The 14885-nt window shown below is 47.6% G+C and overlaps 1 protein-coding gene across 4 annotated transcripts in view; it reads left to right on the top strand.

Moving 5' to 3' along the window:
* PRKD2 (protein kinase D2) overlaps positions 1–13887 on the top strand; it is a 31973-nt gene extending 18086 nt beyond the window's left edge. For 3 of the 4 annotated variants that reach the window (XM_081515569.1, XM_081515572.1, XM_081515571.1), the window contains 8 exons: positions 364–416; positions 548–620; positions 1103–1209; positions 2042–2203; positions 5997–6095; positions 9985–10252; positions 13002–13087; positions 13422–13887. In XM_081515569.1, the coding sequence (XP_081371695.1) occupies positions 364–416; positions 548–620; positions 1103–1209; positions 2042–2203; positions 5997–6095; positions 9985–10252; positions 13002–13087; positions 13422–13634 (1061 nt within the window). In that variant the 3' untranslated portion in view covers positions 13635–13887. The remainder of the gene's footprint in view (positions 1–363; positions 417–547; positions 621–1102; positions 1210–2041; positions 2204–5996; positions 6096–9984; positions 10253–13001; positions 13088–13421) is intronic. The other variant, XM_081515570.1, reaches the window with a different exon arrangement.
* Positions 13888–14885: the final 998 nt, after the last annotated feature.

A 14885-nucleotide genomic window follows, 5' to 3' on the forward strand; every position in this document is an offset into this window, starting at 1 on the left:
TCGGAAATGTCTGGCCCTGGTTGGGTTGGTAGTGGGGCAAATTCAGGGGAAGAAGCCTGAGTCAGTTTCCCCCTGAGCCTCAGTTTCCTCCTCTGTAAAAATGGGATCATCATGCCTCCCTTGGTGCTGAGATCACAGAATGAAATGCTCAGTGAACTGCTTCATAACAACATATTTTGAGCACCTCTCATTCCCTCCTCTCACTGGCCCTAGGAGGGAGGTCCTTTTATCATTCCCATTCTCAAGATGAGAAAACTGAGGTTCTTAGTGAACGAGTCTAGTCTAACTACTGGCTCCAGAGGGTGGAGTTATGGGTGATCTTGAGCCTGGGGTCTCCTCACGTCCGCCTCCCTCTTTCCCCAGGACAAGCTTCTCTGAGCATCTCTGTGTCTAACAGCCAGATTCAAGAGAATGTGGTAAGACCCCACCCACACCTGGCAGCCCCAAGGATGTTCCCCCTCCAAACAACCTCCCAGCTCTCCCAGCCTCCTTGAGCACCCCCCCATCTCCATGTGCACCTCTGACCCTCCCTCTCCCCACCCTGCAGGACATCGCCACTGTCTACCAGATCTTTCCAGACGAGGTGCTGGGCTCCGGCCAGTTTGGAGTGGTCTATGGCGGTAAGGATGTTTCAAGAGCCGACCTAGAAAGGCGTCTTGGGGGTTTCTGGGCTCCAGACCTCCCCTTCCGATTGGCCACATGTTCACCTCCTTTTCTAGCTGATTAGAAAGCTGGATCCTGGGGGCAAATGGTTGCAGGCTCACGTTTTCTCAGTGGGAAAGACCGGTGACTTTCTCCCGTTATTGATAGGGAAGGTTAACTCTGCGCTGATTGGTCACAGAGCTCGATGCTGGATTCTGATTGGTTACAAATCTCGTTTCTTATGTTATAGCGCCTCAGAGCTCTGACTTTACCTTCCTTCATTCTACCTTTATTCCTAGGGACCCTCACCCTTGACATCGCTCCTGGGGGCCCCTCAGAGCCCCCTTGGTGGCCTTTCATCCACCTCTGCCCAGGTCTAGCTGTGTGTCTCTAGTGGGGGTCTTCCTCTTGCGAGGACTGGAAGGTCCTGCTCCTCTCATCCCCCACCTCCCCTACCCAGGGAAGCACCGGAAGACAGGCCGGGACGTGGCAGTAAAGGTCATCGACAAACTGCGTTTCCCCACCAAGCAGGAGAGCCAACTCCGGAACGAAGTGGCCATTCTGCAGGTGACCTCTGGAGTCTGGTCCTGCTCTGCCCCCATCCCCACCCTGCAAGGGCTTTCCCTTCCCACTTCCTCCAGTCTGGGGGTGGTCAGGGAAGGCTTCCTAGAGGAGGCAATATGCATGCTGAGACTGAAGGGGTGGCACACATATTCTGAGCAGAGGTGCAAAGGTCCAGAGTTGAGAGGGAACACAAAGTCTTCAAGGAACTTGAAGGAGTTCAAGGTTACTAAATGGTTTATGTGAAGCAAGGTGGTAGGCGGTGAGGCTAGGGAACAGGGTGGGGTCCCAACCTATGGGTTTTCTCCTGAGGGTACTAGGGAGCCATGGAAAGATTCTGAGCAGGGTGGGGGACAGAGTCAGATGTGTGAACTTTAGAAAGATCCCACTGGCTGCTATTGGAGGGGAGGTGGAAGGTTTGTGGGGCTGGAGACTGGAGCCCTGGGAGGAGGCTGAGTGGGGACCTGTGTGAAGAGATGGGGTTCAGCTAGGCAAAGGTTGGGGAAGAGCCAGGAGGGCGGGGATTTAAAAGAAACAGATGTACAAAGCTCCTTCCCATTTCTTCAGGCTCCCTTCCCTTTTGCTCCCTCAACCCTGGGCCTTCACAATTTCATGATCCTTCTGGACACCCGGTGGTGCAGGAGGGGTGGTCCTCTCTGGGGCTGTGGACACCCTTTCCCCTCCCCCACTGCCACCCCCAGGGGGGAACGGCCCTCCAGGGACATCCTCTTCTTGTTTGTTGTCCGCCCGCTCCTGTGGCTTGTCCTCTGGGATCCCAAGCTCATGGGCGACCTGGGTCCTGACCCCCCTCCTCCCCACCCCACCTCACCCACCCCAGAGTCTGCGGCACCCAGGGATTGTCAACCTAGAATGTATGTTTGAGACCCCGGAGAAGGTGTTCGTGGTGATGGAGAAGCTGCACGGGGACATGCTGGAGATGATCCTCTCCAGCGAGAAGGGCCGGCTGCCTGAGCGACTCACCAAGTTCCTCATCACCCAGGTGCGCACGCCCCGCCCACCGCCCGCCTGGCTCCCCATCTGTCCTGCAAGACGCACCTGTGCTGTGTGCCCTGAAGGGCACGCAGACCTTGGGTGGGAATCATAATAGCAGATAAGAGAAAATGTAGTAATAGAGTAATAATAACAATCATAGAAAAAGTATTAGAATGATACTTTAAAAATTATAATAGAATATGATAGAACAGTTAGTAGAATAACAATAATAGAGTAATAACAATAGATACATAAGTGGAAAATCATAGAGCAGTAATAATAATATTATAGAAAATAATAACTTATTTTTTATCTTTTATTACTTTATATAATGAGTCAGGCTCACTGGGCCTGACATCATGAAGAAAAAGGGAAGGAGGGAGAGGCCTTTCTCTGGGAAGCTCATTCATTCATTTATTAAACGGTTCAGCAAACACTGTCTGGCCCCATGTTGGGCAATGTGAGGACACAGCAGTGACCTCGATAGCCCTGGGTCTGTACAGTGATCACCCAGAGTGGGCAGGGCTGAGATGGGGGTGCTGATAACGAGAATGATAAACAATGTGATCACTAACATTTATTGAGCCCTTACTGTATGCCAGCCACTGTTTTAGTTCATGTAATCTTCCTAGCAACCTATGTGGTAGTGGTTATTACTACTCCCATTTTACTGAGGCTCAGACTTTAAGTAACTCACCCAGGGTCACACAGCTGGTGGGATTTAAACCTGGAAGCGGGCTTTTACCGAGTAAAGTCAAACAGTCGCTCAGTCATGTCTGACTCTTTGCAACCCCATGGATGGACTGTAGCCCGCCAGGCTCCTCTGTCCCTGGAATTCTCCAGGCAAGAATACTAGAGTGGGCTGCCATTCCCTTCTCCAAAAGTCAAACTAATTTGTGCTATTTGTCTGTGTGTGTGTTTCTGTGTGCATGCGTACATACATTTAAATTGATTTCACCTCGCATATAACACTGTTGTTCTGCTTCTTACTTTCTTCACTTTAATAGTGCTTCTGAAAGACAGCTCTATTTCAGGATGTAGTTAGCAGAACTGTCTCTTTTTCTTAATTGTATCCTATGACAATATCACCAAATTCTCTAGTTGCTGAGCATGTATTTGGTTTCACTATCCCACTACTGCAAACAACAGCCTGTGAACATTTGTCTACAAACATCGACAGGCTCTGGTGGGAGGATTTCAATAGAACACGTTTCAAATAGTAGACTCCTGAGCCTAAGGAAATGTGCTTAAAATTTTTTTGAAAGGTGTTGCCCAGTTAGTCTCTAAAACCCCTTTCAATCTTTGTTCTCACCAACAGAGTTTGAGGATGTCTATTTTCTCAGTCCTTACTCTGGATAATATATTCACCAGTCCTTTTTTTTCCCCCCAAGCCACATGGTTTGAGGGATTTTAGTTTCCGACCAGGGGTTGAACCTGCGCCATGGCGGTGAAAGTGCTGAGTCCTAGCCACTGGACTGCCAGGGAATTCCCAATATAATCACTAGTTTCAAAGGTGGAAAAATAATACTTCATATGGCTTCATTTGGTGGTTTAAAAATTACGAGTGAGGTTGAGCATATTTTCACACGTTTATTGACCTGTGCTTTATGCACTCTTTGGCGATTTTTTTTTTCGGTTTATTATTCTTATTGAATTGTAAAGAGCTCTTTGTATATGAAGGACCCTGGATCTTTGTTGCCTGTGTTGTTCCCATCTTTTATCCAGGTATTTCTTTTCCTCTTCATTTTGTTTGTGGTATTTACTTTCATTTTTGGGGTTTCACAGCCTTCTTGGAAAGATCTCCGCGCCTGGCTGGCCCCACACTTGATTCTGGGACATGTTCTCTGTTGGTTGAAAAGTTTCCTGTGCTGGCTTCCTTTCTCCAGGCCCAGCACCCTTGCTCTCCCAAGCTGTCTGCCTTTGTCAGTCTGGCTTGCGGGGTGGAGATAGAAACTGACTGAGGCAGGCCCATCTGGACTTCAGGTGGGAGAGGAAACTGCCTGCCTTCAGCAACTGAGGCAGTTTCTCTTTCATTCTAGTCTTTCATCTCTTTCTCTCTTTTTGTCTGTGCTCCTCTCTCTCCTCTTTCTCTCTGCAGATTTCTGCTTTTTGCCTTTTGCCTGCCCCACCCCAAGTCCTGGGCTAAGCCCTATACCTCATGAACTTATAGACTTCACAACCATCTTTGAGGTAGGTATTACTATAATCTCCATTTTACAGATGAGGAAACTGAGGTTGAGGGGGGTTCCTAGGTCTCGCCCAAGGTCATACAGGTACAAGGTCACACTGCCAGGTAGCAGTCTGGCTGAGGTTTGAACCTGGGTCTGTCCAGCTTCCCATCTACCTTCTTTGTTCACCATATTTACTAGGGGTTGGGAAAATCAGTAAACCGAAGCTATGTAGGAGAGGATGTCCATATATAGCTTTGGACCTCCAGTCTCTCTGTCTGTAGAGTGAGGAACTTGGACCTCAGCAGTAGCTTTCAAATAGCATTTCCATACTCAAAAATCATCCAGTGAAAACAATGAAAAAGTACAGATGTTTCAGTTCTAAGATATAAATTACAGCTTCATGCTTATGTCACACTTTTGACAATTTGAGATTTTGTTTGAGTTATGTAGAATCAAGGAAAAATCATTGCTTCCATAGATAAGTAGTTACAAATGGTAACAGTCTTTTTTCTTTTTTAATTTTATTCATTTATTTATTTTTGGCTGTGCTGGATCTTCATTGCACCCCGGGCTTTTCTCTAGTTGTGGCGAGCAGTGGCTGCTCTAGTTGTAGTGTGTGGGCTTCTCATTGTAATGGCTTCTCTTTTTGTGGAGTGCAGCCTCTTGGGTTCAAGGGCTTCAGTAGTTGCGGCTCCTGGGCTCTAGGGCTTAGTTGCTCTGCAGCATGTGGCATCTTCCCAGATCAGAGAGTTAATCCTTGTCTCCTGCATTAGCATATAGATTCTTTACCACTAAGCCACTAGGGAAGCCCAACAGTTTTTTTTTGTTTGTTTAAGTCAGCTCACCTTGCCATCATAGAATATTCTTAAATTAACAGCTACAGCAGGGAAAGTTTTATTTGAAACACTCACAGGAAGGTGTACACTAACAGGCCATCACAAGAATAATAACCAAAACAACAACGATAATAATAGCTCACATAGAGTGCTTGCTGTGTGCCAGACACTGCCCTAAGCACTTTATATACCTCATTCAACTCACTTAAAGCTCACAGCAACCCATGAGGATGGTTTCTATTATTACCCCCATTTTACAGGTGAGAACACTGAGACCAGAGAGGTAAAGTGACTTGCTGTAGGCATCAGGCTAGTAAGTGTGGAGCCAGGTTTGCTACCTTGATAGGGCTGGCTCTCAAATCTCCCCACCTCTTAAGGGTGTCATGTTTGATTTATGTCATATTGATATTGTTTGTAATTGTTTAGTATTTCAGGTTTTTAATGCGTGAAAAATATTTTTTTAAAAATTGAATCACCCAATAGCACCTCCTTGAAACCGCTGCATTATTCATAGCTCTTTTTCAGCAGGATCTGCATGTCAGAGGGTGTCAGGATCTTCCCAAACCTCCTGCTCCAGTTCAATCTCCCTAGAATTATATGTCCAGCTTCTGTCTTTGACTGAAATGGTTCTGGAGTTCTGAGCTTCTTTGGTGCTCCAATGCGTTCCCTGGTCCCGGGCAGGGGGTGGGGGGTGTGATGGCACGGATGGGGTTTGGAGGGCTGGCCGCTGAAGGCAGAATCTCACAGCAGGGACTTTTCTAACGTTTTTACTGGTGTCATCTCCTCCCCTCAGATCCTGGTGGCTTTGAGACACCTTCACTTCAAGAATATCGTCCACTGTGACTTGAAACCGGAAAACGTGTTGCTGTCTTCAGCTGACCCATTTCCTCAGGTCAGATATGTCCCCTCCTTTTGGGGGAAGTCCATCTAACACTAACGGTGGGTGGGGACTGTGTTAATCAAGATAATTAATCAGCCACAGAGACCCAAGATAATGGCTTAAGTGAGACAGAGGCTTGCCTCTCACGGAGGGACCAGCATAATCATTCTGAGGGTGAAAAAGCAGTGCAGTGGTATTGGGACCACAGCTTCTGCTGTCTTGTTCTGGCCTCTCTCCCGCGTTGCCTGGTCTTCATGGTCCATGTTGTGCCGCTGCTGCCCCACCCCCCAAATGTAAAAGTATAATGTGGGGGAGTAAAGAAACGGTGTAGAAGAAATGGATGCACCCCTTTCCTTCCCTAAGGTAATACTATGAGCGTGCACGGGGCATTCCTCACATTCCATTGGCCAGAACTTGATCACGTGGGGCTTCGAAGGACGCTGGGAAATGTAGTTTTCATTCTGAGTGGCCGTGTGGCTCATTAAAAATCCAGAATTTTTATTAAGAGGAGAAGCAGAGAACAGATATTGGAGGGGAGCAACTGGTAATTTCTTCTGTGGGTCTCTTAGGAAAACAGTTTTTTGATGTTCTTCTTTGTTTTTAATATTTATTTATTTATTTGGCTGCTCCTGGTCTTAGTTGTCACACGTGGGATCTTCAATCTTCCCTTCCATATGTGAGATCTTTTTTAGTTGCAGCATGTGGGATCTAGTTCCCTGACCAGGGATCAAACCCACCCCCAACCCCCCTGCATTGGGAAGTAGCCTCTTAGCCACTGGCCCACCAGGGAGGTCCCAGGAAAACAATTTTGATGAGCCTCTGACTGGTTGGATGAGAATCCCCTTGAGGCAAAGCCACACTGAGCAAAGGTGATGATTATAACAGCTACAGTTGATTGGGTGCCCACTTTGTTTTAGGGCTTTTAGCTACAGGTTCTCATTTAGCCCTTCCACATCCCTGTGAAGTTTTTGCTTCCTTATCTCTCTTTTGTGATTATTTCATTTCATTTTAAAAGTTCATTTTGGTCATCAACTAAAAATTATTGTGTGCCAAGCCACATGCTGGAGCATTAGGAACCGTAGTAAGTAGAGACATCCCCATCTCCATGCCCACTGGTTTACAGCTTGGGCTGATTTTGCACCCCAGGGGATACTTGACAACATTGGAGACGTTTTTGGTTGTCACAGCTGTTTGAGGGGGAGCGTTACTACTGGCATGGAGGGATTGCTAAGCATCTGACAGTGCACAGGATAGCCCCAAAATACAAGATTATCTTTCCCTAATGTCAGTAGTGCAGGGTATGAGAAACTCTAACTTACCGCAGAATATCCACTAGAAATACAAAGTACTGGGACTTACTTCCCTGGTGGTTCAGTGGCTGAGACTCTGTACTCCCAATGCAGGGGGCCCAGATTCGATCCCTGGTGAGGAAACTAGATCCCACATGATGCAACTAATAGTTCGCAGGTCACAACCAGAGATCCCATATAAATTAAATTTTATTTAATTTATAAATAAAGATAAATTAATAAAAAAAGAAATATAATGTGAACCCTATCTATAATTTTACATTTTCTGGTAAGCCACATTTTAAAAACTGAACAGAAACTGGTGAAATTAATTTTGCTAATATACTTTATTCTAGTATATCTAAATATTACCATTTCAACATGTAATCAGCATAAACATTATTAATGAAATATTCTTTCTTTTCCTACTAAGTCTTCCAAATCTGGTGTGTATTTTACCCTTAAAGTAAATCTCAATTTGGGTAATAAATTTCCATGAGAAATACTTGATTTTGCACTTAGATTTCAGAAAGTTAACAGTTGGGAAAGTAGATTGACACACCCAAGTTGTTCCAAGCTTATTTAAAAATTTTCCAATAAAAAAATCTAGGACCCCTTTTAAAATGTAAATTAATTAAAATTAAATAAAAAATAGTTTCTCAGTTGCACTTGCCACATTCAAGTGCTCTGCAGCCACATGTGGCCACCATACTGGACAGCAAAGCTCATAGAGGGAAGATGAAATATTGGTCAAATTGTCACAAGAATGTAATTATATCTGTGATGAGTTCTGTGACACAGTTCTATGAGTTCAAACTGTATAGCCCAGTGGAAGGTCAGAGAAAATTTATCTGAAGAAAGAGTAGATTTTTTGGGGGGAGGGGACAAATGTTCTAGTCAGTGGGAGCAGCCTGTGCAAAGGCCCTGTGGTGTACTTAAAAAAAAGAAAAAACAGTTTTATTGAGATATAATGTGCTTACTATACAATTTACCACTATATACAATTTAGTGGCTTTTAGGGTATTCAGAGTTGTGCAACCATCACCATGATCAATTTTGGAACATTTTCATAACCACAAAAGAAACCTCATGTTTTTTAGCCAACATCCTCCAATCACACCATCCCCCTACCCACAACAACTAATCTACTTTCTGTGGATTTGTCTGTTCTGAGTATTTCATGTAAATGGAATAAACAAACACTTCTCTCTATATATGTATGTGTGTGTGTGTGTGCACGTGCACTCAGTAGCTTCAGTCGTATCCAACTCTTTGCAACCCCATGGGCTGTAGCCCACCAGGCTCCTCTGTCCCTGGGATTCTCCAGGCAAGAATACTGGAGTGAGTTGCCATGCCCTCCTCCATACATGATCATAAAAAGAAGTGAAGTACTGACACATGCTATAACATAAATGAACCTTGAAAACATTAATTAAGAAAAAGAAGCCAGTCACAAAGGATGACATATTATATTATTGTATATTCCATATATTGTGTATTCCATGTGTACATATATGGAATATACAATAATAATATGTCATCCTTTGTGACTGGCTTCTTTCCCTTAATGTTTTCAAGGTTCATTTATGTTATAGCATGTGTCAGTACTTCACTTCTTTTTATGGCCATTTAATATTCCATCATAAGATAGGTAGAAAATGGTGGATCTTAGAAAAGTAAAAGATTATAAGGCCTGTTAAAAGGGCAAAGGATCCTAGGAAAGGGTGTTATGGTTGTCACATTGAGATTTGGGTCAGGGGTTGGGGTGTGGCTGTTTTTGAAGGCAATAGAGGCTTGGGGCAATAGTGAGCCAGAGAACGGTTTTGAGTAGGGGAGGGACAGTATACGAATAGAGGTGGCAGCTGCCTATGGACTGGTAGGCAGCAGACAGGACCTTGAACCCAGACTTGCTGGCTCTGAAGCCTATCCATGACCCTAGACTGCCTCCAACAAGGGCAAGGTAGGTTCACACCTATTACCATGGATGCCATGCTTAGCTGTTTACATGCTGGGTGCCCTTTAATCCCCAGGGAAGCCTGATCGGCAGCTGCTGTTAACATCCTCAACCCGGATGACAAAAACGGGGCTTCAAGAACTTCTGTCCCTCTGCTGAGGTCCCAGAGGCTCGCTCTATGCCCGCCGCTGCTCCTATCATTTTTCCATGTATTTACTCTTTCAATTCATACATCTATCCTTTAAGGTAGGAACTGTTAGCATCGCCATGATGCAAAAGAGGAGACAGAGGCAGAAGAAGGTTGAGACCTGTTCGACGTGACAGAGGGATAGCAGCAGGAAGCCTTTACGGAGCCCTCACTGCAGGTCGGGCATTTATTGTCCTGTGAGCTTTAGATGGATGAAATCCATATAATTTTCACGGCAGCCCTTTGAGATAGGCGCTGGTAGGACCCTTCTCCTCCTCGTACAGATGAATAAACGGAGGCCCAGACCGAGGAAGCCCCCTGCCCAGGGTCACCCAGCTAACTAGTGAGCAGAGGAGCCTGGATTCGAACCAGCGTTCGATTTTGTCTGGAATACAGTGGCGGTATGCTTGCACAGAGGCAGGAGGCACGACCTCCACACGCCCTGAGACCCTCTACCCCTCGCCTCCGCAGGTGAAGCTGTGCGACTTCGGCTTCGCGCGCATCATCGGCGAGAAGTCGTTCCGGCGCTCGGTGGTGGGCACGCCGGCCTACCTGGCGCCCGAGGTGCTGCTCAACCAGGGCTACAACCGCTCGCTGGACATGTGGTCGGTGGGCGTGATCATGTACGTCAGCCTCAGCGGCACGTTCCCCTTCAACGAGGACGAGGACATCAAAGACCAGATCCAGAATGCTGCCTTCATGTACCCGGCCTGCCCTTGGAGCTGCATCTCGGCCGGAGGTGCGGGACTCGCTTGCCTCCTGGGCGCAGGCGAGGGGCGGGGCCCCGCGGTGGCTGCTGGTGGGGATAATGGGCGGGGCCGCCCTGAGAAGGCCTGTGGCCCTGAGGGTGGAGCCAGTGATGGGGGGAGAGCACCCAGAAGACTGTTTAAGGGAGACACCGAGACCTGGAACTTTGAGGGAGGGACTCAGCGCGTGTGTGGAACTGGGGTCCGAAGACTCAGGCCTAGACTAGGTTATGCGAGTTGGAAAGGAAGTGCCCTAGGAGCGCTAAGACACTTGCCACCTTGGAAGCTATTAATTAATACTTGGCTTGTCTAGGGCGAGACCAGGAGAAGGACTAGACCCGAGAAAGTCAAAGGGCTGGGGTGGCCAGGAGAAAGAACAGGTCCTCCCAAGGTGTTGGCTGGAGCCTGAAGTCTTTGGGGTTATGACCCCAGAAGGATTAACCCCGCAGAAGCAGTGGCGCCAGGGGGCAGGGTTGAGGAACAAGGGCTTGGCTAATTTGCCGGGTATTGGGACTTTGACTGGGATGAAGATGGGCCTGGGCCCTGGGATTAGATCCAGGGATGGAGGGAGCTGATTTAGGGGCTTAGCTAGAGAAGGGGCAGGGCTTCCCTGGTGGCTTAGGTGGTAAAGAATCTGCCTCCAATGTGGAAGACCTGGGTTCGATGCCTGGGTTGGGAAGATCCCCTGGAGAAGGGAATGGCAACCCACTCCAGTATTCTCTCCTGGGAAATGCCATGGACAGAGGATCCTGGCAGATGGACTACAGTCCATGGGGTTACAGAGAGTCAGACATGACTGAGTGACTAACACTTTCACTAGAGGAGTGGCAGAGGGTTTCTGAAGCCGTCTAAGGGAAGGACTGACCCTGACACCAAAGTCAGGCCTGGAATCTGGGAGCAGGTGGAGGTCAGGAGAAGCATGGGGCTATGGGGGTGAGGGCTAGGGGACAGGACAGAGGTGGACCTTGGGATCTCTGCATATAGGGGCTTTGGCATCGTGGCCTGGTAGTGTTGATGGTCTTTGTGGTGCTCCTGCCGACTTGGAGACGGGTCTGGGAAATTTAACTCCTGAGGGCCCCCAGCTCTGGGGCAAAGCCAGGTGTGAGGGTGAGCCAAGGGCGAGGCTAAGATACTGGGGTGTGTGAAGATGCCTTAAATGAGTTAGAACAAAGGACAGGTTCTGAAATCAGAAGCTCAGGAAGACAGAAGTGTGGGAAGGAGGTTAGTTAAAAAGCATTTAGGAGTTCCCTGGTGGTCTAGTCATTAAGATTCACTGCTTTTACTGCCATGGCCAGGGTTCAATCCCTGGTCGGGGAACTGAGATTCCAAAACACACAAGGTGCAGAGAAAAAAAACAAAAAACCAAACTCATCCATAAGAGTTTCTTCAACAAGTATGTGTTGAGTGTCTACTTTGTGCCTAGTACTGACTGTCCTAGGTTCTGGGAACACTGGAATCAGTTGGAGAGAAGGGATCATGAAAGAAGGTTGCCCAGTGGTCCGTGAAGAGGAGAGGGAGGGGCATAGAGGGTGTGACCTCATGGAGCAGGCAAAGGGGGTTACTCAGTGCAGGAAAAGGTGTTGGTGGCCCAAGAAAGATGAGCACAAGCAGGGAGGAGGTGGATTGACTTGAGTCCTGGGGCAGTTTAAGGGGTTGTCTTTTGGGACCTGATCGGAGTCCCTCGGTCAAAGTGTGTCCTCCGGTGTATGCGAGTGAATTTGAGTGTGTATGGGTGTGTGCGAGGGAGCCTGTGAGAACAAGGCCTATACTCAGAGGAGTTTACACAGTGGGGCCTTGTCTTTCAAGGCTAATGATCAAGCAGGAAGCCTTGGACGAGTGCTAGCTTGTCTTGAATGCCTGACACTCGCTAATCCTTTTCATAGAGAGCGGGCCTCCGACTCCGGGCCTTCTGCAGGAAACTGGTGACTGATTAGCATCTCATAACATTGTTTTCTTTTCATTTTATTTTTGTGGACATGGCAAGTGATCTTAGGATTTCTACTGACCAGAGTGATGGAAAGTTTCCATTTTATATAATTCTGTAGCCTATATTTTATATAAAGTACATATTTATACAATTATATATTTAAATATATAATGTTTGTGTATTTTCACCTTAAAAAGTGAGTTGAAAAAGTGAATTGATTTAAACCCAAATTCTACCTATTTTTCCAAGGGTTATGTACATGGTTCGTATTTTTTCTATGTACAAAAGGGTCTAAAATGAAAATTCTCTCTTATGCTTTTTTATTTGACATCCTTCCCAAAGGCAGTGTCCATTACAAGTCTGTATACTTATGCGAGCAGATATGGGTACATGCATTCTCTTATGTCTCCTTTTACACAGATGGCAGCATGCTATACACAATATATTCTTTTTAACCAACTTGCTTTGTCCACATCCCAGCAATCTTGGGTAAATGAGTTGGCTTAAAGAAAAGTACTAAGTGAAATATAGTATAAATGTACCTGTACATACTTGTGTATGACAAAACCTATGAAGGTGACATAGGAATGAGGAAACTGAGGTAGAGACTTGGTGAGGAGATGTAGGATCCAACGTTAGGGGTGGGGATAAATGTGTAATTTAATGAGGAAATAGGTGGGAGAGTGATTCGTGCAGGTGAGGCTTCTGCACTGAAGGAAGGCCCCCATGGCAGGTGAGTAGGGTGGGGTGCCTGTTGAAGGAGGGGCGGCCCCTCACCCCGCAGGATTTAAGCTGTCTCTCTCCTTCCGGTGCAGCCATCGACCTCATCAACAACCTGCTGCAGGTGAAGATGCGCAAGCGCTACAGCGTGGACAAGTCTCTCAGCCACCCCTGGTTACAGGTGATTCAGGGGCGGGGCTGAGAGCCAAGTGGGAGGGGCTGAGTCATTCGTTGGGATAGAGGAAGGCGTGGAACCACATCTCTTATTGGATACTAAGGTAGTTTAGGTTATAGGTACATTTCCGGTGAACTAGGAATGTGGCTGAGCCTCCCATTGGTTGGGCTGTAGAAGGAGGTGGAGCTAAATTGGTAGGTAGGTTGTGAAGGCTGTGGCTTCACCGACCTTGGTATCTTGCTTCTCACTGGCTGGGCAGATCCCATGGGGGCGATGCTCCGGCAACTATTGGCTGCCCTTGGAACAGCACCGAAACTAATACCTGTTCTCCCCTGCCCAGGAGTACCAGACGTGGCTGGACCTCCGGGAACTGGAAGGGAAGATGGGCGAGCGGTACATCACTCACGAGAGTGACGATGCGCGCTGGGAGCAGTTTGTGGCAGAGCACCCACTACCCGGGCTGGGGCTGCCAGCCGACAGGGTGCTCGGTGGGACCCTCCCACCCCCGGACCACGAGATGCAGGGGCTGGCCGAGCGCATCAGTGTCCTCTGAGGTCTCGGGCTCCCACTCTGGCTGCTTCGTGATGCTGTCCTTGCGTGCTCGGAGAGCGGCGCTCCACGCCTTACCAGTGATGAACTATTCTAAGGAAAACAGTTTCCTGTCCAAATTGGACACGCCCCCAGGAGAGGGGCATGGCGGGGGCGAGGGCAGGGGCCAGGGCCGGGGTTATTTCCAAAGTTAATTCCCCAACAATTAAAATGGACTCATCTCTGGCCCTATGGCCTTGGTCTTTGGCCACACCGCACTCTCGTATTATTGAGTCTGTTGCTCACCAAGATGGAGTTCATCTGGAAAGAAGATGGGATGGAGGAGGGATAGAGGGAGGGACACTGAAGGGAGAGGAGTTTTGGAAGAACTAACTGGGATAAAAAAATATACAGAGGGAGCACTGCCAGGAGGGAAGACTAGAAAGGGAAATGATATGGACGGGCATAAAGAGGAGAGGGAAGATTAATGGAGGAGAGATAGAAGGAATATGATCAGAGGGGTGAAGGATTTAGAAAAACGCAAGTAATCTCATGGCTTAATGGTTTAATTTTTTAATTTGGTGTTATTGCTACTAACTCTTTGCACGTCTGGTCTGTGGTAGAAAGTCGATACACAGTAGTTGGTATTTTCTTATAAGTTGATGTAATGACTTCTCTCATTCACTGGCTCATCCATTTGTTACACTGTTCAGGGTGATGCTGGGGACACGGTGGTGACCGAGCCAGCCCAGGTCCTGCTTTCAGGGGCTTCACCATCCAGTGGGGGAGACAGGCTTGTTCCTGGCTAGTGAGGACCCAGAGCGGGGAAGGCTGGAATGGGAGAGCCCAAGAGGGTGGGGCAGCCTAGAATGAGCCTGGGTGTCTTTGGGGGCAGTTCTTCTAAGCTGACTTCTTGAGGTTCACCTTCACCCAGAAAGCTGTAGGCAGAGAGAACCTCTGTCCTTTGACCCCTGTCCTCCAGTGCCCTAGCTCCCCGTTATCACCCAGACTTTTGGCCCTAGAGCTGAAGGCAAGCGATCAGAGCATACACTTAGCCAAGTTCTCTATACACCTTGTTCATGCTCGAAGTTACACACCATAAAGATTTTCCTGAGCCCCATAAAACCAGGATGGTATTTAGCAGCCAATTTAAAACTGCTGCAATGCAGGGAATGCGGGTTTGATCCCTGAGTCGGGAAGATCCCCTGGAGGAGGAAATGGCAACCCACTCCAGTATTCTTGCCTGGGAAATCCCATGGACAGAAGATCCTGGTGG

This window comes from Giraffa tippelskirchi, chromosome 7, assembly GCF_054371585.1.
Source record: "Giraffa tippelskirchi isolate mGirTip1 chromosome 7, T2T-mGirTip1v1.2.pri, whole genome shotgun sequence".
In the NCBI taxonomy this organism is placed as follows: Eukaryota; Metazoa; Chordata; class Mammalia; order Artiodactyla; family Giraffidae; genus Giraffa; species Giraffa tippelskirchi.